Source organism: Microcebus murinus, chromosome 1, assembly GCF_040939455.1.
Source record: "Microcebus murinus isolate Inina chromosome 1, M.murinus_Inina_mat1.0, whole genome shotgun sequence".
Classification (NCBI taxonomy): Eukaryota; Metazoa; Chordata; class Mammalia; order Primates; family Cheirogaleidae; genus Microcebus; species Microcebus murinus.
In genome coordinates, this window is record NC_134104.1 from 104,501,981 (window position 1) to 104,519,315 (window position 17,335).

The window sequence follows — 17,335 nt, forward strand, 5'->3', positions numbered from 1 at the left end:
AAAAAATAATAATTTCCAACTGTCACTGAATTGCTGTTTCATCTTGAACAAATGATTTTGCCTGTATGCGTTAACTTCTCAGCCATAGAGTTTGGGTAAAACTTCACTTCTCCCCAGGAAACTAAGAGTTATAAAGGCAATTTTTGTAAACCCTGTGGATCTCAATGATACTAAATGAAAAGAAAGAACAAGAGGCCACCTGCATTGTTCTAATACTTTTTTAGAAGCTAAAGAATGTATGTTGCCTCAAGAAGTTCTCTTCTCCAGCAATCACTCTGATTTACCGAGGCTCACAGGATATTGGTAAAGGCAAGAAATCTAAAGAATTTGTCAGAAAAATAAAGCACCTACGATCTTACCTCTGTAAGCCAGGTTCTGTCTCTGGATAATAAGGTTCAAATTCTAACCCTTTCAGTTATTGGTGGTGTGACTATAGTTTGGTTGTTTACTCTTTGCCCTGTTCCTTTGTTTGGAAAATGATGTTAAACTTAATACTCATAAGATTGTGAAATTAAATCAGTTAACACACACAAATAAATTAGAAGAATGTATAGAACAATATAAGAACTCATTAAATGTTAGCTGTTGTTATTGTTGCTATTGATGTTATTAACCATAATATATAATTTATGTATAAATATATAATGAAAATTTATTATATAATATAAGGTTATTATATATGTTAGAATAGACAAGGGGATTTGGATGTGTCTAAATCTCACAAAGTGACCCAAACATTCTACCAGAGATAAATTTAGATCAAAATGATACTCTTTCAGATAAACCAAGAATCAACAAATTTTTTCCTGTAAAGGGCCAGATAGTAAATATTCTTGGCTTTGTTGTTCACATAGTCTCTCTCAGAACTACTCGAAATTCAATTCTGTGCTGTGGCTTGAATGCAGCCATTTAAAAAAAACATAAATGAATGGATATGACTACATTCTGATAAAACTTTATTTACAAAAATAGGTCAGAGTTTGCTAATCCCTAAAATAAACCAAGAAATCTTTCAAACCATCATTGTTTTTACCTAGTGAGGGAAGCTGGGACCTCAATAAGGAAATTATTCTTTCTGCCTAAAGACTTAAGATAAAACACATTTCCCATTACCATGTTCCAGGTGTCAGCTCAAGGCAAGATGATCATGCTTCTAGAGGGCACAGAGTGCTCACATTAGAAAGCAAAGCTGTAGCAGAGAAAGAGAAGCTACTTCCAGGGCAATGTGTCATTCATTTACAAAGGATTGGAAACAGCAGCCATCTTTGAGAACATGATTGATTAGGTTTCGGTACTTAAAGCAAACTTACAGCAATTATATATGTGGAGACTGAGATAATCCTAAAAATGCTTTTTTATATATTAAAAAAGGCAGTATTGTAAAGAAAGCAATACTATACACATCCTGGTGTGGAACAGGAATGATGTTGGAGGATGGAGAGGGGTAAGTAATAATCAAGATCAGCATAACACAGACCATGCAAAATGAAGAGATATGCCAGACCAGAACCAAAAACTATTCTCAGCTACTTCAGAGTTTTCACCAGCTCTCTAATGAAAGGAAAAAATTAATGTCAGAACTCTTTTGTATATCATTTATAGTGATAGTAATTAGCTTAGGATGTTCTTCTATCCTTAAGATACTGAGATGTTGAAAGAATTTCTTTGAAACCTTGTAGTGCAAATGGACCTCACAAAAATAATAAGGTAGAGGTGTCCTCCTGCATTATCTCATTACCGATTTATGGCTTGATCAATTTGTTTTGCAGCAGAGCATTCTCATCCTAAAGCATTAAACATTTAATGCATTGAATCCCTTGGAATGAGAGGCTATTTTCAAATAGGAATTTAAGGAAGGTAATAGTATGAAAAATGATTAGACAGTAAGATTCACAAGGGTAGGAACTATAATATTCTCTTTACTATTAATGTACATTGTCTGATCTTTAGACAAATAGATGTTGAATAAATGAATGAATGAATGAATATTTATAACATATAATTTATGTTTAGGATAGCTGTATATTATTTATATTTTTATTCTATGAGATGAGTTAAGTCATTCTCAATCCATTTAATAGCTTCACATAGCTCTATATAAAAACTCTCCTCCAGATATCATCTTTATTATATGGCTAGGTAAAAATTACATAACTACTATAGTCAAGATCCATGTCCAGAATAAGTAAAATTGAATAAGCTATGACTGTGACCATTAATAACAAAACTTTTTCTCCTTAGCTATTCTGTATTTACATGTATACACTTATGTGTATGTATGTACATATGAAATAGGTAAAAGAAAATTGTGGAATTTCTGATTTGAAAGACCTTTCACACAATCCCCACAAACTTCAAGGACTGTCTTTGGGTTGATGGTGTATTTATCAGGTTTCTAAAGATCATATTCACCAAGTTAGTCTCTCTGACTTGCAGCCAAGTGAAATTGTGTCCTTATAGTTATTAGACAGTATTAAGATACTATATGTTTCTAATGAGACACCAGAAAAGAAGAAAATAAATGACAGCATTTAGGTTCTCCTCTGATGCCAAATTGCTAGTCACTTTTTTGGAATATTATCAGCTGAAGCAAAGTATGTATATTATATAACCTAGATATTATGTATAAACACAATTATACAAATTATAAATTTATGGTTAATATATATTTATAGAGTATGAATTTTATTTATGTTATATGTGTCTGCACTTTGTGTGTATTGGATAATTTATGAGATCTTTCACTCAAGATGTGATGATAAATTAGTAACAGTCTTAATCTGGGCCAGTACTCTAAAATATTTTGGGGGCATAATGCTATATTTCTAGAAACAAAAAAGTATTATATCTTCATAGTTAACTTCACCTATAATTTTTTTTTATTTTTATAAAGCAAGACTAAATGCTTTCATTTGGTCCTGTGGTTACTTTTTTATTGTCAAAGCTCCACATTGCTAAGAATGTTACTTTGCAATATTCAACTAAAACTTTTTATACTGTTTCCTAGTCTTTGAGGATTTTCAGATACAGTGTGGACTTTTAGAAAAATAAATTGCCTGAAGTGTTTTCTAAAGATATAAGCGCATCAAGGACTTTATAAACCAAAAGCCTAATAGAATTATTGTCATATAATTTTCTGTAGGTTGTTTAAATTCTCTGAAATTTTTTCTGTTAAACTTCTGTAATTTAACACTCTGTAGGTTTTTTAATAGTCTGCAATGCTATATTACATATAGTACATGTTTTAAACATATACTACATGTTTTAAAATAGCCAAGAAAGCAGTGGTAGAAAAATAAAGAACTTCTATTTAAATCAATATACCTTTGCATTATTAAGTAATTTGAAAGCAGAATTTAAAATAATTGAAGACATAAAGCTCTATCATAGATTTAAAAAATAACTATCATAAGTAAGACAGGAACAAAGCTCACTCATAGGAACTGAGTAAATTCTTTTAAAGCACAAAGAGGCATCTTAGAAATCTTTCTTCCTAAGTCTCCTAAAACCTATACTGGTTGAAAGGCATTTAGAGTGAATTTTTTTTCCTCAAAAAAAATTTTTTTTTCATATTTTAATGAAAATAGGATTATGGTTCAAGAGAGGGCTTAACATGTTCAAGGAACTATTTCTCATAGATAAATAATGTTTGTAAACTCAATATACAATCTTTTACCAAACTTTATGTTTTGTAATATATAATGCATTATAAAATATAATACATTTATATATGTTCTATAGATATATACATATACAATGCATTATAAAATATAAAGGGTCATAAAATATTATAAATTTTATAATTTATTTTATAAAGTATTAAGGTTAAAATTTTATAAAGTGAGACATTTCAAGCATGTTTTGTAAGAAAGGAAAGCAGAATATTAACATCCATTGAAAGTATTTCCAAGGATGAAGTGCTAAGAGGGAGTTACTAGAAAATGTGTGCCTATTATGATTAAGAATGCAGAACTTGACTACAGTTTTCTTTTTTAAAAAACCTCAGTACATACCAGAGAACTGAAAATAATTTTAAAATCTGATTCTACCACTTATTAAATGTGTGACTTTGGGAAAATCAAGTAATCTCTCTGTGCCTCTATTTTTTCCTCAATGAAATGGGAGCAATGTTATACCTAACCATATTAGGATGACCTTGTTGTCTGATGTTCATAGAAGTGAATACCATGGCATTCACCCCTGAAAAAAGAAAAGTTTTATTGCAAGTCAACTGGCAAGGGGAGAGGAGGAAATGCTCAAATCTGTCTTCCCAACCTGGAAGCTGGATCAAGTTTTATAAGTATAAGGTAATGAGACATGATATGATTGGATTTTGCAATGAAGAGATGCCTGGAGGCATAATCTAACTGGATCCTGCTGTGGTGTGATGCCAGAGCCTCATCTGATTGGATCTTGGGTCCTATTATGTGGCATCCATTTTTTAATTCAGTCCCTGTTCCTCAGTCCAAGCACTTAGATTATTGCCAGTGATTGCACACTTGTTTCATCTGGGCATGCTCAGCTTACATGACCTTCAACCTGAGTGTTTATGGCAACTGAAAAACAACTCACAACTTTGTTACATAAAAGTTGAGCCAGATTGATCTGGTGCAGTTGTAATAGGATACCATCTAGTAGCAATCCACTCCCAACAATCAGTGACTTTTATACAATAAAGTTTACTTCCTGTTCATATAAAACTTACTATAGGTTCATACAGTTGTCCAGGGGAGCTGTAATCCTTCAGTTGGCACAACATTCCAGGCTGCTTGAACCTTATACCTCCAGCATTATTGACAAAAGCCTCCATGCTATCATAAAGAAAGAGAAAGTACAGAGAATCCAAGCATCAACTCTTACAGGCTTATATGTTTTAATAGATGATAATGTTGGTTTATTGTGAAATAGGCAGGAAAAAATAAGATAAAGTTAACCTAAACTTAAAAAAATATTATATCGTTTAATTTTAGAACTGCAAAGATCCCTAAAAATAATCCAGTCAAACCGCTTGCTATGGTTCGAATGTGCCACCCAAAGTTCATGTGTTGAAAACTTAGTCCCCAGTGCAACATGTGGGTAGGTGGGACCTAATAATTGGCGGTTATAGAATAAGGACTCTGCCTTCATGAATGGATTAATGTCATTATCTCAGGAGTGAGTTAGTTATTGAGAGAATGGGCTTGCTATAAAAGTGGGTTCAGCCCCTCTTGCTCTCTGTCTTGCCCACATGCATGCTCTCATGCCCTTTATACCTTCCACCATGGGATGACACAACACGAAGTCCCCGCAAGATGCTGACACCTTAATATTGGACTGCCTAGCCTCCAGAACTGTGAGAAATTAACTTATTTTCTTTATAAATTATAAAGTCTGTGGTATTCTATTAAAGCAACACAAAATAGACTAAGACACCCTTTTATTTTATAGATGCAGACACAGATACCCCTAGAAAGTATAAGAATTTTTGTCCTAGGTTACCTGTCCAGCAATAGCACAGTCTAGAGTAAAAAATTCAGATATCTCTCCTGGCTCTCTACTCGCTAAAATTCTACCACTAACATTTGGAAATGTGATAAAAACTCTTGCCTTTTGGTAACATCCTAAAGACCAGTGCCACTTGGTGGTTAAGTGTCCCTTTTCCAAATTTATATTTAATGGAAAACCCAGAAATGATGGTAATAGTAGGGGAAATGTTCTCAAGCCTGAAATGGTATTGCAGTAGCTATTATTGATTTCTAGTCATTGTATCTTAACAACGTGAGACTTATTGCCCAACCTAACTGAAAATCCAGGATTAAATACCATATTCAAGAATAATATTTTTGCTATGGCAAGAAAGAATAAGGTCTGTGAGAAGGGGCAGAATAGCATACCACAGAACTTTTAAAATCTTCCAAAATAAGGTCTATTTATCATTGTGCTTTCTGAATCAACATTATTTTCACATGGATGTATCCCCAGACCCTTCTTACTCACACAGCACTGCAAGATCTATTACTGTCAGTAGGGAGAGCTAGAGTGCTGAGCTAGCTGTTGCATGTAGTTTTTGTTTCCATTCACTGAGTGAAGGAAAAAATTAAACAATCAACATGTCAAGAAAAGTGACATGCCTGCTGCGTTTATCCCAGGGTGTGACTGGCAATGACTAACACAATCATTTTGCACTTGAACACATTCAGGTTCAAAATGAAGCTTCAGTTATTTCTAAAATGAAAGGAATGATCACACTTCTATAGCCACTTTCATCCATTTAAATCATTACCATACCAACTTCCACCTTTCCCTTCCCCTGCTTCTATTCAGACCTCCAGCAGTGTGGGGGGGAATACAGCCCTCAGGTCACGAGGCTAAGCTGAGGAGAAATGCATCCTGGGAAATGCCAGTCCAGAAGTACTGCTGTCCGTTACTTCTTTGCTAAATTACTCATCTTGCAAAACTGGCAACGCAGAGATGCAACTATGGTATCCAATTCCCCAAATACTCTCATTCAAAATGTTTTTTGTGGGGTGACTTTCCCTTCAGGCCCTATACAATGTCATCTGGCCTTACGAACAATTAGAAATATCATTTATTCAAATGACAGACTGTTTACTTGATGACATTGACAGAAAATAGTTATAAATAAATGTGCAATGTTAGTGTGACTTTATGCAAAGATTCTACATAATCCTCTTTAGTGTAGTGAGGACCATAATGACATCCTTCAGTACAATATTTTTTTAAAAAAAAGAAACCTCGTACATCCTATTCTTATTAATGGCATTTATAATATTCTTCCTCCAATGAATTATGAAGCAGGGAAGTCTAGATAAGGATAAAAGCAGCCCCTTAGTTGTCAGAGTAGCTTAGACCTCTCAAAGGTGATATTTGTAGTTTACATTAAGCCAGAGCAAGCATTTGGGTAGTTTTATATGTCAAAATTAAAGGAGAAGCTTAGCAAGGACACTGTTTCTTGCTTTGAATGAGGCAGGCTGAGAGACATACGCACGTAATTTTGCTCACCCGGTGACTCCCCTCCCTATTTTTTCCTGCTTCTTTCCTACTTGGAACTGACTCCTCCTTCCTGCAGCTCTGTGGATCGCAGGCTGACTGAAGAACACAACGGTTCAGATTGGAGCCCGTGTTCAGGCTGCCTCCGACTGGCACTCATGAGCTCTCCCGCTGGAGCTCGCTCACGCTCTCTCTCTCAGCCTTCAGAGCTGAAACCTACCTGACAATATCTCTGCCTTTGAATCCAGCTCTGGAACCAAATGCATCATTTTTCTGCTCTTAAAAGTGAATAGAGTTTGATTATTTCAAGCTACAAGCTGCTTTGCTCCATAAGAAGGACCCAAAAGGATCCAGACACCATTGCTTCTCAATCTACCTGAAGAGTTTTTGCTTTCTTGCCTGAAACTTGATATTGGGAGGGAGTTTTTGGTTTGTTTTTAATAATTGGAGTGTTGAAAATTCTCTTACTAATGCTTGAAATGGAACCTAATTTTTAAATATGGGTTGAGTCAGATCTAAAGGAGACATGCTTCACCATTTCCTACAGGACTGACCAGGGGAACATCTAGAGGGAACTGGGTAGGAGAAATGAAATCTGATTTGCAACAGCCATGCTTTGTTTTGAGAAAATTATCAGATTCACTGAGAAGGAAAATTAAATATTGACCAAGGACAATGTCTTTATTACTCAGTAACTTATCAACAAATGACTCTAGCCTGTGGAAAGAAAATCATAATTCTACGGATCTTTTAAATCCACCAGGAACTCTGAATATCTATCTTTTTTGCCTGACATGTTTAATTACTCTTGCAGCCCTGGCAGGCAGCATTTATTCACTAGTTTCCCTGCTGAGAATGCAGAACAGAACTGTCGTGTCCATGCTTGTGGCTTCCTGGTCTGTGGATGATCTCATGAGCGTCCTGTCGGTGACCATCTTCATGTTTTTGCAGTGGCCAGAAGAGACCCCTGGCTACTTCCAGTCTCTGTGCACCACCTCTGCCTTACTGTATTTATGCCAGGGCCTCTCCAGCAACTTGAAGGCGACTCTGCTAGTCTCCTACAACTTTTACACGATGCACAGAGCTGTGGGGAGCCAGATAGCCTCCAGAAGATCCGGCCAGGTGCTCGGCGTGGCGCTCACCGTGTGGGCAGCCAGTCTGCTGCTCTCTGCGCTCCCGCTGTGTGGCTGGGGCGCCTTCGTACGCACGCCCTGGGGCTGCCTGGCAGACTGCTCCAGCTCCTACGTGCTGTTCCTCTTCGCGGTGTATGCTTCGGCCTTTGCACTCCTCGCGGGCTTCTCCGTTCCTCTCATTCACCGGTTGCTGTGTTCGGAGGAACCGCTGAGACTCCACGCCAACTACCAGGAAATTTCCCGTGGAGCTTCCACTCCCGGGACACCTCCCACTGCGGGGAGAGTGCTTTCCCTGTCACCAGAGGATGCTCCGGGCTCGGCCCCGCGGCGCTCTGGGGGATGTTCCCCGAGCTCCGACTCTGTGCTCGGACCGGGCGTGCCCGCCGCCGCTGGAGCTGGAGCCTGCAGGCGTGCGAACCGGGGGACGCTGTATGGCAGCAGGAGCTTCACCATGAGTGTAGCGCAGAAGCGCTTCGCTTTGATCCTAGCGCTGACAAAAGTCATCCTTTGGCTGCCTATGATGGTAAAAGTGCAGTTGCTCACAAAGCGCGAGTGTGTGTGCCAGTCAGTGTGAGTGCGTGTTGGAACCAGCATCGCTGGTTTGGGGAGTCACCGAGGGACGCGCAGTTGAGAACGCTTCCAGATGTATCTCGCTCTGTTTGAGAGACTCACTTGGAGGCAGGCAGTTCACCGGTAGCGTTGGTTGGCCGGGAAGCCTCTGCTGCTAAGTGCTTCTCCTTTCAAAATTGCAGGGGACGGGGAGGGCTTTCGGTCGCGGGCGACTTAGTTTCCCTAGTGCTGTGATGGCCACGGGTGTAGTTTCTCACAGCAGAAGCTGAGTATTGAGAAATGGAGGGTGGGGGTAAAAAGAAGGGTTTGTTTTTCCTCCAACCTTCTGTCACCCCTTTCTCTCTGCTCCATGCCTGCCTGGTAAAGACATCCCCATCCCCAGCAGGAAAAGATAGAGGAGAAAAGCATCAGACATAGAGAAGAGAGGGGACAAAACAGGCTTTATTTTTTCCTGCCTCAAGGAGGGAGCCCGATTTGGAGGTGGCAAAGTGGCGCCCTGCTATCACAAGCGCACAGGAGCGAGCGGACTGAGGGTCCAGGGAGGTGACAAAGCCAGGTGCAGGACTCCAGCATGCCTGCCTGTTTCCCCCAGTAGAGTCCCCCACATCGTAGACCGTGCCTCCTTGGTGGGGACTTGAATTGGCAGTGGACGCAGACCCAACACGCCAGAACAGAAGCCCCACCAAATCTTGTGCAGTCTGGCAGAGTGGGGTGCTCTCACCAGTTCCCAAGAGCCCACCACCAAAGATAAGGGCACCAGCCCAGAAGCAGAGCTTCTGGCTCTCAATCAGGGAAGGGCACTGGGTAAGGGGCTGGGGCAGCGCGCTTGGGGGAAAGGCTTGAGAAGTGGAAAATGTGATTCTGGGTTAGGTCTGAAGTTCTCTTGCCTTTGCAGATCCACATGGTGGTCCAGCACGTAGTGAGATCTCAGAGCCTTCCCTTCGAGACACTCAGCTTTCTACTCACCCTGCTGGCCTCCACTGTAACCCCAGTGTTTGTCTTGTCCAAGCGCTGGGCCCACTTGCCCTGTGGCTGCATCATCAACTGCAGGCAGAACGCATACGCAGTGACATCCGATGGGAAAAAAAGTAAGTCTGGCACTGCGTGGTCGCGCACAATATGCATACAGTCAAATTCAGGAAAGTGGTCTATTGAGAAAGTTGCCTGAGTAGATGATGAAGAATTCAAGGACAAATAGAAATGGTAAATATAGACAAGATGTTATAAAGTGGAACAAATGCTAGCACAGTGTTGGAGTAGGTTTTAAATGCGGCAGGTTTTACACTATCCTGTGAAGTACTACTTGTGGTATTCAATAATTATTTTAGGTAAAAAGGGAACTAGAAGTCATTCAACACGGCATGCCAGCAAAGGCATTTATATATTACATTCACATAGCTTTTAACCCAGAGCAGAAAAATAGTTCCCCTCCCAAGTCTACAAATAAGAAGAGCATTGCTATGAGAAGCCTGCAGAAAGTTAATAGTATTATTAGTTATTAAAGTTATAGTATTAAAGTTATTAACTTTCTGGAAAGAATTAAAAACTCATTATGTTGCTGCCGGTTATCATTCAATGAAACAGTAAAGGAAAGCATTTTCCTTATTTTGCTGCTTGTATTCTTCCAAGGTTGTGAGAATTTTGTCTTCAGAGAGACTGAAGACAGTTTCAAAACAAATTTTAAGTGTAGGCCTTTGCTGGTGGACATATGCACACATACACACACACCCCAAACGAAACCAAACAAACCCTCAGTTTCAGGAAGAGACAAAGTGGCAGAGTTTGTCATTATATGTTCAGGTATGAATCTAGCCACACTATTTACATTAAAAAAAAAAACATTAAAAAAAATCTAAGTTCTAAAGAGTACACCTAGAATGAAAGTGGGAGGCAGGGTCAATTTTAAAACTCTTTACAGTGTAATTATTCTCATATTCTAGAACAGGTAAAGTTGAGGAATGAGCTGTATGTTTTGACTCTGCTAGAAAGGAAAAGGATATTTTTTATCAGTCCAGACAAAAGATAGGGTGTTCTACCATTTAATAAATTTAAGAATATTGAATTAATTGTCCCATTAATTGTCCTTTGCTTAGAATAAGCAAGTATATTATTCTTTAACAGAAGAAAGGTTAGATAAAAACAGTCCATCTCACACAATTTTAGGGTCGTAAAATCTGGAGAGTATCTAAGTATATTCTCGAAGATTGATTCTCTGCAATCAATTTAACAGCAGAGTTATTTTATAAATATTAGCCATGAAATGACCATTTTTCATATATTGATGACATTTAAAATTTAGAATGTCTAGATATTTTTCAAATGATCATAATTTTTTATTGTTAAGAATATCACAAAGTTTTATTGTTAATAGAAGCCAAATTTATCTGCATTTAAAATAACCATAGAACTTATAATAATAATGTTCTCTGAAGATTAATATCCACAGCAACAGTGACAGAGAAAATTAGTGATAAACCTTCATGGGTCACTTACAAATACATAACATATAAGAAATCATTCACAAGCCTGAAGGCTCTAACAGTCCAATAGATCTTAACATTTTTCCACTAAATTAATGAAGCAACCCTGTCTTATAATGTCTAAGATTGTAAGAAAAGCAAGAATCCATGCCAGTGAAAATGAAAAGTCACAGTAAAGTGGTTTAAGGTGGACATTTTAAAGAAATGTAAAGCATCCTTATTAGAATGAAAACAAAGCAAGTAACAGACCTATTATTGTGGATAACCTATGAAATGTTTTATCTTCTGTACTGCACAAGATAGAAGAGACTGGCAGGCTAGCAGAGTTCAGTGATCACATTAATATCATATTTTTGAAATTAAAAACATGCCTTTCAAGATTAAAATAATATTTTTCTCTAAAATTACTATTTCTTTTATTTGATTTAATTTCAAAATTCCAAAGAAAGACTTGAAATGTGGATGCTTTTAGAAAGAGTCATGGCTTCAAAAGTAAAACATTATGAGAAACTTAATTATAAGATTTTTACAGTTCAAATGGTTCCATTCGCTCTTTGATCCAGGCTATGCCATTGGGAAATTCTGAGAATAAGAATAATGTGTTTTCACTGTCTGAGAAGCCACCATAATTTTTTCTCTTGCTTGGATAACATAACAACAGAATTTCGAAACCACAAAGATGGCTCATCCTTAGGTGGGCCAGGTACTTGATAAGCTACAGTATTTTTAATTCTTTGGAAGTATGGCTCCAGTTTTACATTGAAACTTTTTTCCTTGACAAACTCAGATTCCCTCTCCTTACATTCTTTATCAGTGAATTCCAGAAGTAAAGAAGGAAAGATTTTTTTTCCTAACTCCTATCTACCATAGATTAATTTTGCAGATGTAAGTATAATTCCACTTCTCAGCTTCACTGAGCAGGAACTGAGAGACATGCAACTGGAAAATGAATGTCAGTACTGGAAAGTAATTTGCGGAAACAATAATTGTCTCCTGTTTCCAACAATAATCTGTATTACTAATGTCTCAAAACAAAAGTGTTTTTGTTTTTTAAAAAAGGATGACGTTAGCACAGAGGTCTCAGGTGGTAGACATATGGATTAGATATGGTTTTCAAACTCATTTTCTTTGCCTGACATGATGTTTTCTTTTTTAAATTAAATAAACAGTTAATCAAATATTTTATTAAAAAGTCAAATCTTAAGTTTCTATTTTTTGACAAAATTAGAGTATCTGGTAAGTGACACATTACTCTGAAGGATTATTCATTTTTATGAGTTGATGCAATTACTTATTTCTAAAATTATAATTGGCAAGATGTGACTAAAAACAAAAGAATAAAGCTAATTCATTTGTTATCCAGGAGTTTGGAACAGAGAAGCATTTCCTTTTCAGAAAAAATACAACATTATGTTTATTTTTCAGAAGTGTAGTGTATATTTCAAAAGATTCCAGACAATATTCTGATGGTCTTTAAGTTTCCTGCAAGTTATTAGTCAGTGAAAGAAAGGTCTCTGATTTTTACTGACACACACACAAAAGTCTTCAAAAACAATGCAACTAGGGTCTTTTTTAGGGACATAAAATAGGAGTCAGAAACTCTAACATCTTCAAGGCCTTCCACCTATAAATAAATCAGTTTTTATAAAGATATCATTTTTTTAAAAATCATATTCCATTCAGCTAGCATCATTGAGTTAAGGCTCTCCTGACAAGCCCTTCATATCACTCCATGCGTGGTTATGACAGGTGGCTTCATTCATTCATTCACTCACTCACTCAACAAATGTTTTTTAGGGAAGTTGTGGCTATGTGTCTAGCACTGTGCTGCAATAAGGAACAGAAGTCCCCAACTCATGGCCCATGAACTGAATTTGGCTCAACGATATATTTTTAAACCAATTTTTATAGTTACTTTTAATTAATTTTAATTATGGGCCAAAATTTTAATATCAGGATATTTTACATGAAAATTTATGAATCTCATTTGTCTGAAAAATCAGCCTAGTTGACAACACAGCCCCCAATCCCCCTACAACAATTGGCTGGAGCTCAGGAGCTTGCTTTAGATATGGAGAAGCTATCCTGCTTGCTATAATATATGCCTAACCTTATATATAGGTTTTTGCTCACATATAGGCAAAAAACTCCAATTCATTATTAATGTTACCTAAGTAGCTGCTATCAACATTTGAGTTTTTCTGCCTTTGGTTAATAAAGAAGAAAAAAAGACAGTCTTTACCTTCAAGGAACTTAAAGATGATCAATTTTGACTCTGATTCTAACATTTCCTTCAACTTCATTTTGGTTATTAACGATGTCATTTAAATGTATTTTTATAGGCATTTACCCCTTTACAACCAACCTCTAGTCAAATATTATCAATTCTGTGATATTGTTATAACTGTTTATCTCAGGTTAAGTATCTCAGGTATCATTAGTTACCTCAGTGAGAATTTACCTTTACTGTTGAGGAAAGTCACTAACAAATGTTTTTATTGGTTACACTTCATAATTAATGTACTTCCTCTGAATTAAGAACAGTACATCTGGGTCATTTGTCTTCCATTAACATATTTCTTTCATGGGTCAATTTCACATGTAGGCAAAAAACTCCAATTCTGAAAAGTTAGCTTTATATTCAAGTCTTTTTACTAAGTAAAAAATCTTCAGTAGGTTTCCTCTATCAACCTCAGTATTCTCAGCTGTAAAATAGGACCAATAAGCTTTTTGTTGTATATGGTTGTTGATGTGTTAAATGGCATGATCTGTGTGCATAAGTTGGCCTTGGATTGCTCTATCATATCAAAGTCTCTATCGCAATTCTACTTTCTTCTTATGGCCTATCTCAGACTGTCTCTTGTATCTCATGACAGGGAGGCAGGGTCTTTATTAACACATTCTGCACAATCCTTCAAAAACGTTATTCATTTTTGCTTTATATATTTCAAAGTTATATGCTGCTAATAAAACATAGTTATAGATATCAATTTTATCAAGTGTTATATCACAAAATTGTAATTTTATGACAGTTTTTGTTTTCTTGATGGTACCGAATTGATAATTTGTCACTTTATATCTTTATTTGGAGAAAAGGGAAACCCATAGATAATTAAAACATCTTTTTTCCTTTTCTTTTCACACTGCTGAAGTAAGTTAAAAAGCCTTATTTAATTTTACTTGACTTTATTATAGAAAAGGTAGGTAGAAATATAAATGGGATGTTCAAATATAAAATATGAGTATCTGTTTCTATTTTTCCATTTCCTTTGAATTGAAATTTTTCTTGTTTGTGTTCTGGCTCAAACAATAATGAATGATACTGACAAATTCTATTTTCCAGTCAGCAGAATTTGTTTGTAAATCTTAGGTTCTGGGAACATTTCAGTAATAGAATCAGTATGTGAATAACACTAGTGTGTATGGTAAAATGAATCAAATTTTACCTATTTTTCCCATAGAAACTTTATAGCTTTTCATAAAATATTTTCTGCCAAAGACAGCTAGATATCTGACTATAAAACACAAAGCTACCAAAGTAGAAAATTTGTTCAAAACAATCCATGATTTGAAAGATGAAAACAAAAACATTAAATCGTATCTTGTTTACCACCTTGATATAACTTCATTTTTAACATGTAAAAATAATCTAGCATTTAATGACATTCACATAAAAAATTTTGTATCACTTTCTGTTACATTCTTGCTTGTTATTCTACTAAGATTTTGCACATATGCACCAACTAATATTAATTGTACTATATTCAGTATACCATCATATTTTATCTGATTTAAATCATAAAAATTTTATGCATTCCTGTTAAGCTCATCCTGTAATTAATCAGCTTTATAGACATTGTAAAGGGCTTCACATCACAAAAATATAAATCCATCCACTTTTTTACTGATTTATTCCAAATTGATTTGTATCAGAAATATACATGTTATTTTAAAAAGTTTAAAAGCTGGTTTTCAGCATGATCTACTTTTTTATTGTATGCATTTATAGACATAAGTGTCAGAAATGGTATACATCAAAATTATTAAAGCAGATATATCTATTGGTGATATAGTCAGCTAAATAACTCGCATAATATAAAGGCTACCTAATAATTAATTTCTTGCAAAATAAAATTTGTAAACAATATATTTTATCCCCAAATAAAGAAATATACAGCCGGGCGCGGTGGCTCACGCCTGTAATCCTAGCACTCTGGGAGGCCGAGGCGGGCACATTGCTTGAGATCAGGAGTTTGAAACCAGCCTGAGCAAGAGTGAGCCTCTACTATAAATAGAAAGAAATTAATTGGCCAACTAATATGTAGAGAAAAAATTAGCCAGGCATGGTGGCGCATGCCTGTAGTCCCAGCTACTCAGGAGGCTGAGGCAGCAGGATTGCTTGAGCCCAGGAGATTGAGGTTGCTGTGAGCGAGGCTGATGCCACAGCACTCACTCTAGCCTGGGCAACAAAGTGAGACTGTGTCTTAAAACAAAAAAACAAAAACAAAAAAAATATACAATTGATAGACTGAGAAAACTAAAACTCAATATCTGCTAGTTTACTAATTTATGGTTAAATTTTTGGTATGTAAAACTGCTTTTAAAAATTGAAAGGGTTTTGGGGATTGTATATATTTCAAAACCCTCACTGTGCAAGTGAGAAAAATTAGGCCCAGGGTGATAAGATAATTTGAGTTTGTGAGGCATAATTGCTTTGTATAATTGACACGGAGTAAATGAAGATAGTTTTTTATTGTAGAATAATCAGGTTGAATTCACTTCCTATTTTTATTCACTATGTATATCCATCTGTTATTTTTATCTACCTTACTAGCCATGGAATTTTGTTTTTGTTTTTACTTAGCCAAGAGGAGACGCTTTGAATTCAATCTATCATTCCAACAAAGTTATGGGATTTATAAAATAGCACATGAAGATTACTATGATGATGATGAAAATTCCGTATCCTATCACAACCTGATGAACTATGAGTGTGAAGCTACAAAAGACTCTCAGAGAGACAACCGTAATGTCTTCAATGCCATAAAGGTAGAAATCAGCACCACCACCTCTTTGGACAGTTCCACAATAAAAGGCATCAACAAATGCACGAATACTGATGTTATAGAGACTAAACAGGATTCTGACAAAGAAAAGGATGTGTTTTCTGACAAAACAGGAGGTGATATTAACTATGAAGAAACCACCTTTTTTGAAGGGCCAGAAAGGAGACTATCTCATGAGGAGAGTCAGAAACCAGACCTTTCAGACTGGGAGTGGTGTAGAAGTAAATCAGAAAGAACCCCACGTCAGGTACAGTAAAAGTTGTTCTTCCTGTAAAATTAGAAGTAAGACTAAATATGATGGGCATGAAAAACATTAGTTGTTTATTTCATTCAATCAAGTCCAAGATTAATTTCTCTTGCCTTAATCATTTTCCATAATATTTCATTTTATTTCAAGGTATCTTTTGAAGGACTTTTTAATTTTGTTGGTATGTATTTTCATTCAAAATCTACACATTTGGAGTCAGCAGAGTTCTTTGAGAAGGGTATAGCCTTTTATTTTAACCTCAAGTAACCTGCTTAAATTCAGACCAGACACTTAGAAATTATGTTTCAGATTAGTTGACTTGTAGATTTTATTTTTCCCTTCTCCATCCCAAAAGTATCTCACAAGTCCCCAAGGGAAGTTTTCTCTTTTATGTAAAGGCAAATATTTATACAACTAGCAATGATAAAGGTTGTCCTGTTTCCACTTTACTGGACAGTTTGCCTCTCAGTCTTGCAAGAACTAGTCCCTCCAGTATCCAGCAAGGAAAAAAGAAAAAGATTTATTCTAGAATACATTCTGGCAAGCCTTTGCCAGCCCTGTTGAATGTCCCATTTCCATAAAGGTTGAAGAATGGTTTTATAATGTTTTATAAACTAAAAGAATTTGAACCTGAATCTTATCTCCTTCTCTCCTTGATTTAAGCTTGCCTAGAATGATGAGAGATTCTTTTTATTTTATTGAAATTGCAGTGTAATATTGATATGAGATTGTTCATTCTCCCAAACTCTCATATATGATAATTAAACTTGCACTTGCTTTCCACACTTTTGATTTACTGGGAAAAAGGGACTTTTTCTACATGATTTAATGGAAATCAGAGTCTACTTG

General features: G+C 36.1%; 1 protein-coding gene across 1 annotated transcript in view; it reads left to right on the top strand.

The window, feature by feature from the left end:
* Positions 1-7,128: 7,128 nt before the first annotated feature.
* GPR149 (G protein-coupled receptor 149) overlaps positions 7,129-17,335 on the top strand; it is a 56,316-nt gene continuing 46,109 nt past the window's right edge. The window contains exons 1-3 of the mRNA XM_012774380.3: positions 7,129-8,646; positions 9,589-9,781; positions 16,038-16,486. Of these exons, the coding sequence (XP_012629834.1) occupies positions 7,666-8,646; positions 9,589-9,781; positions 16,038-16,486 (1,623 nt within the window). The 5' untranslated portion in view covers positions 7,129-7,665. The remainder of the gene's footprint in view (positions 8,647-9,588; positions 9,782-16,037; positions 16,487-17,335) is intronic.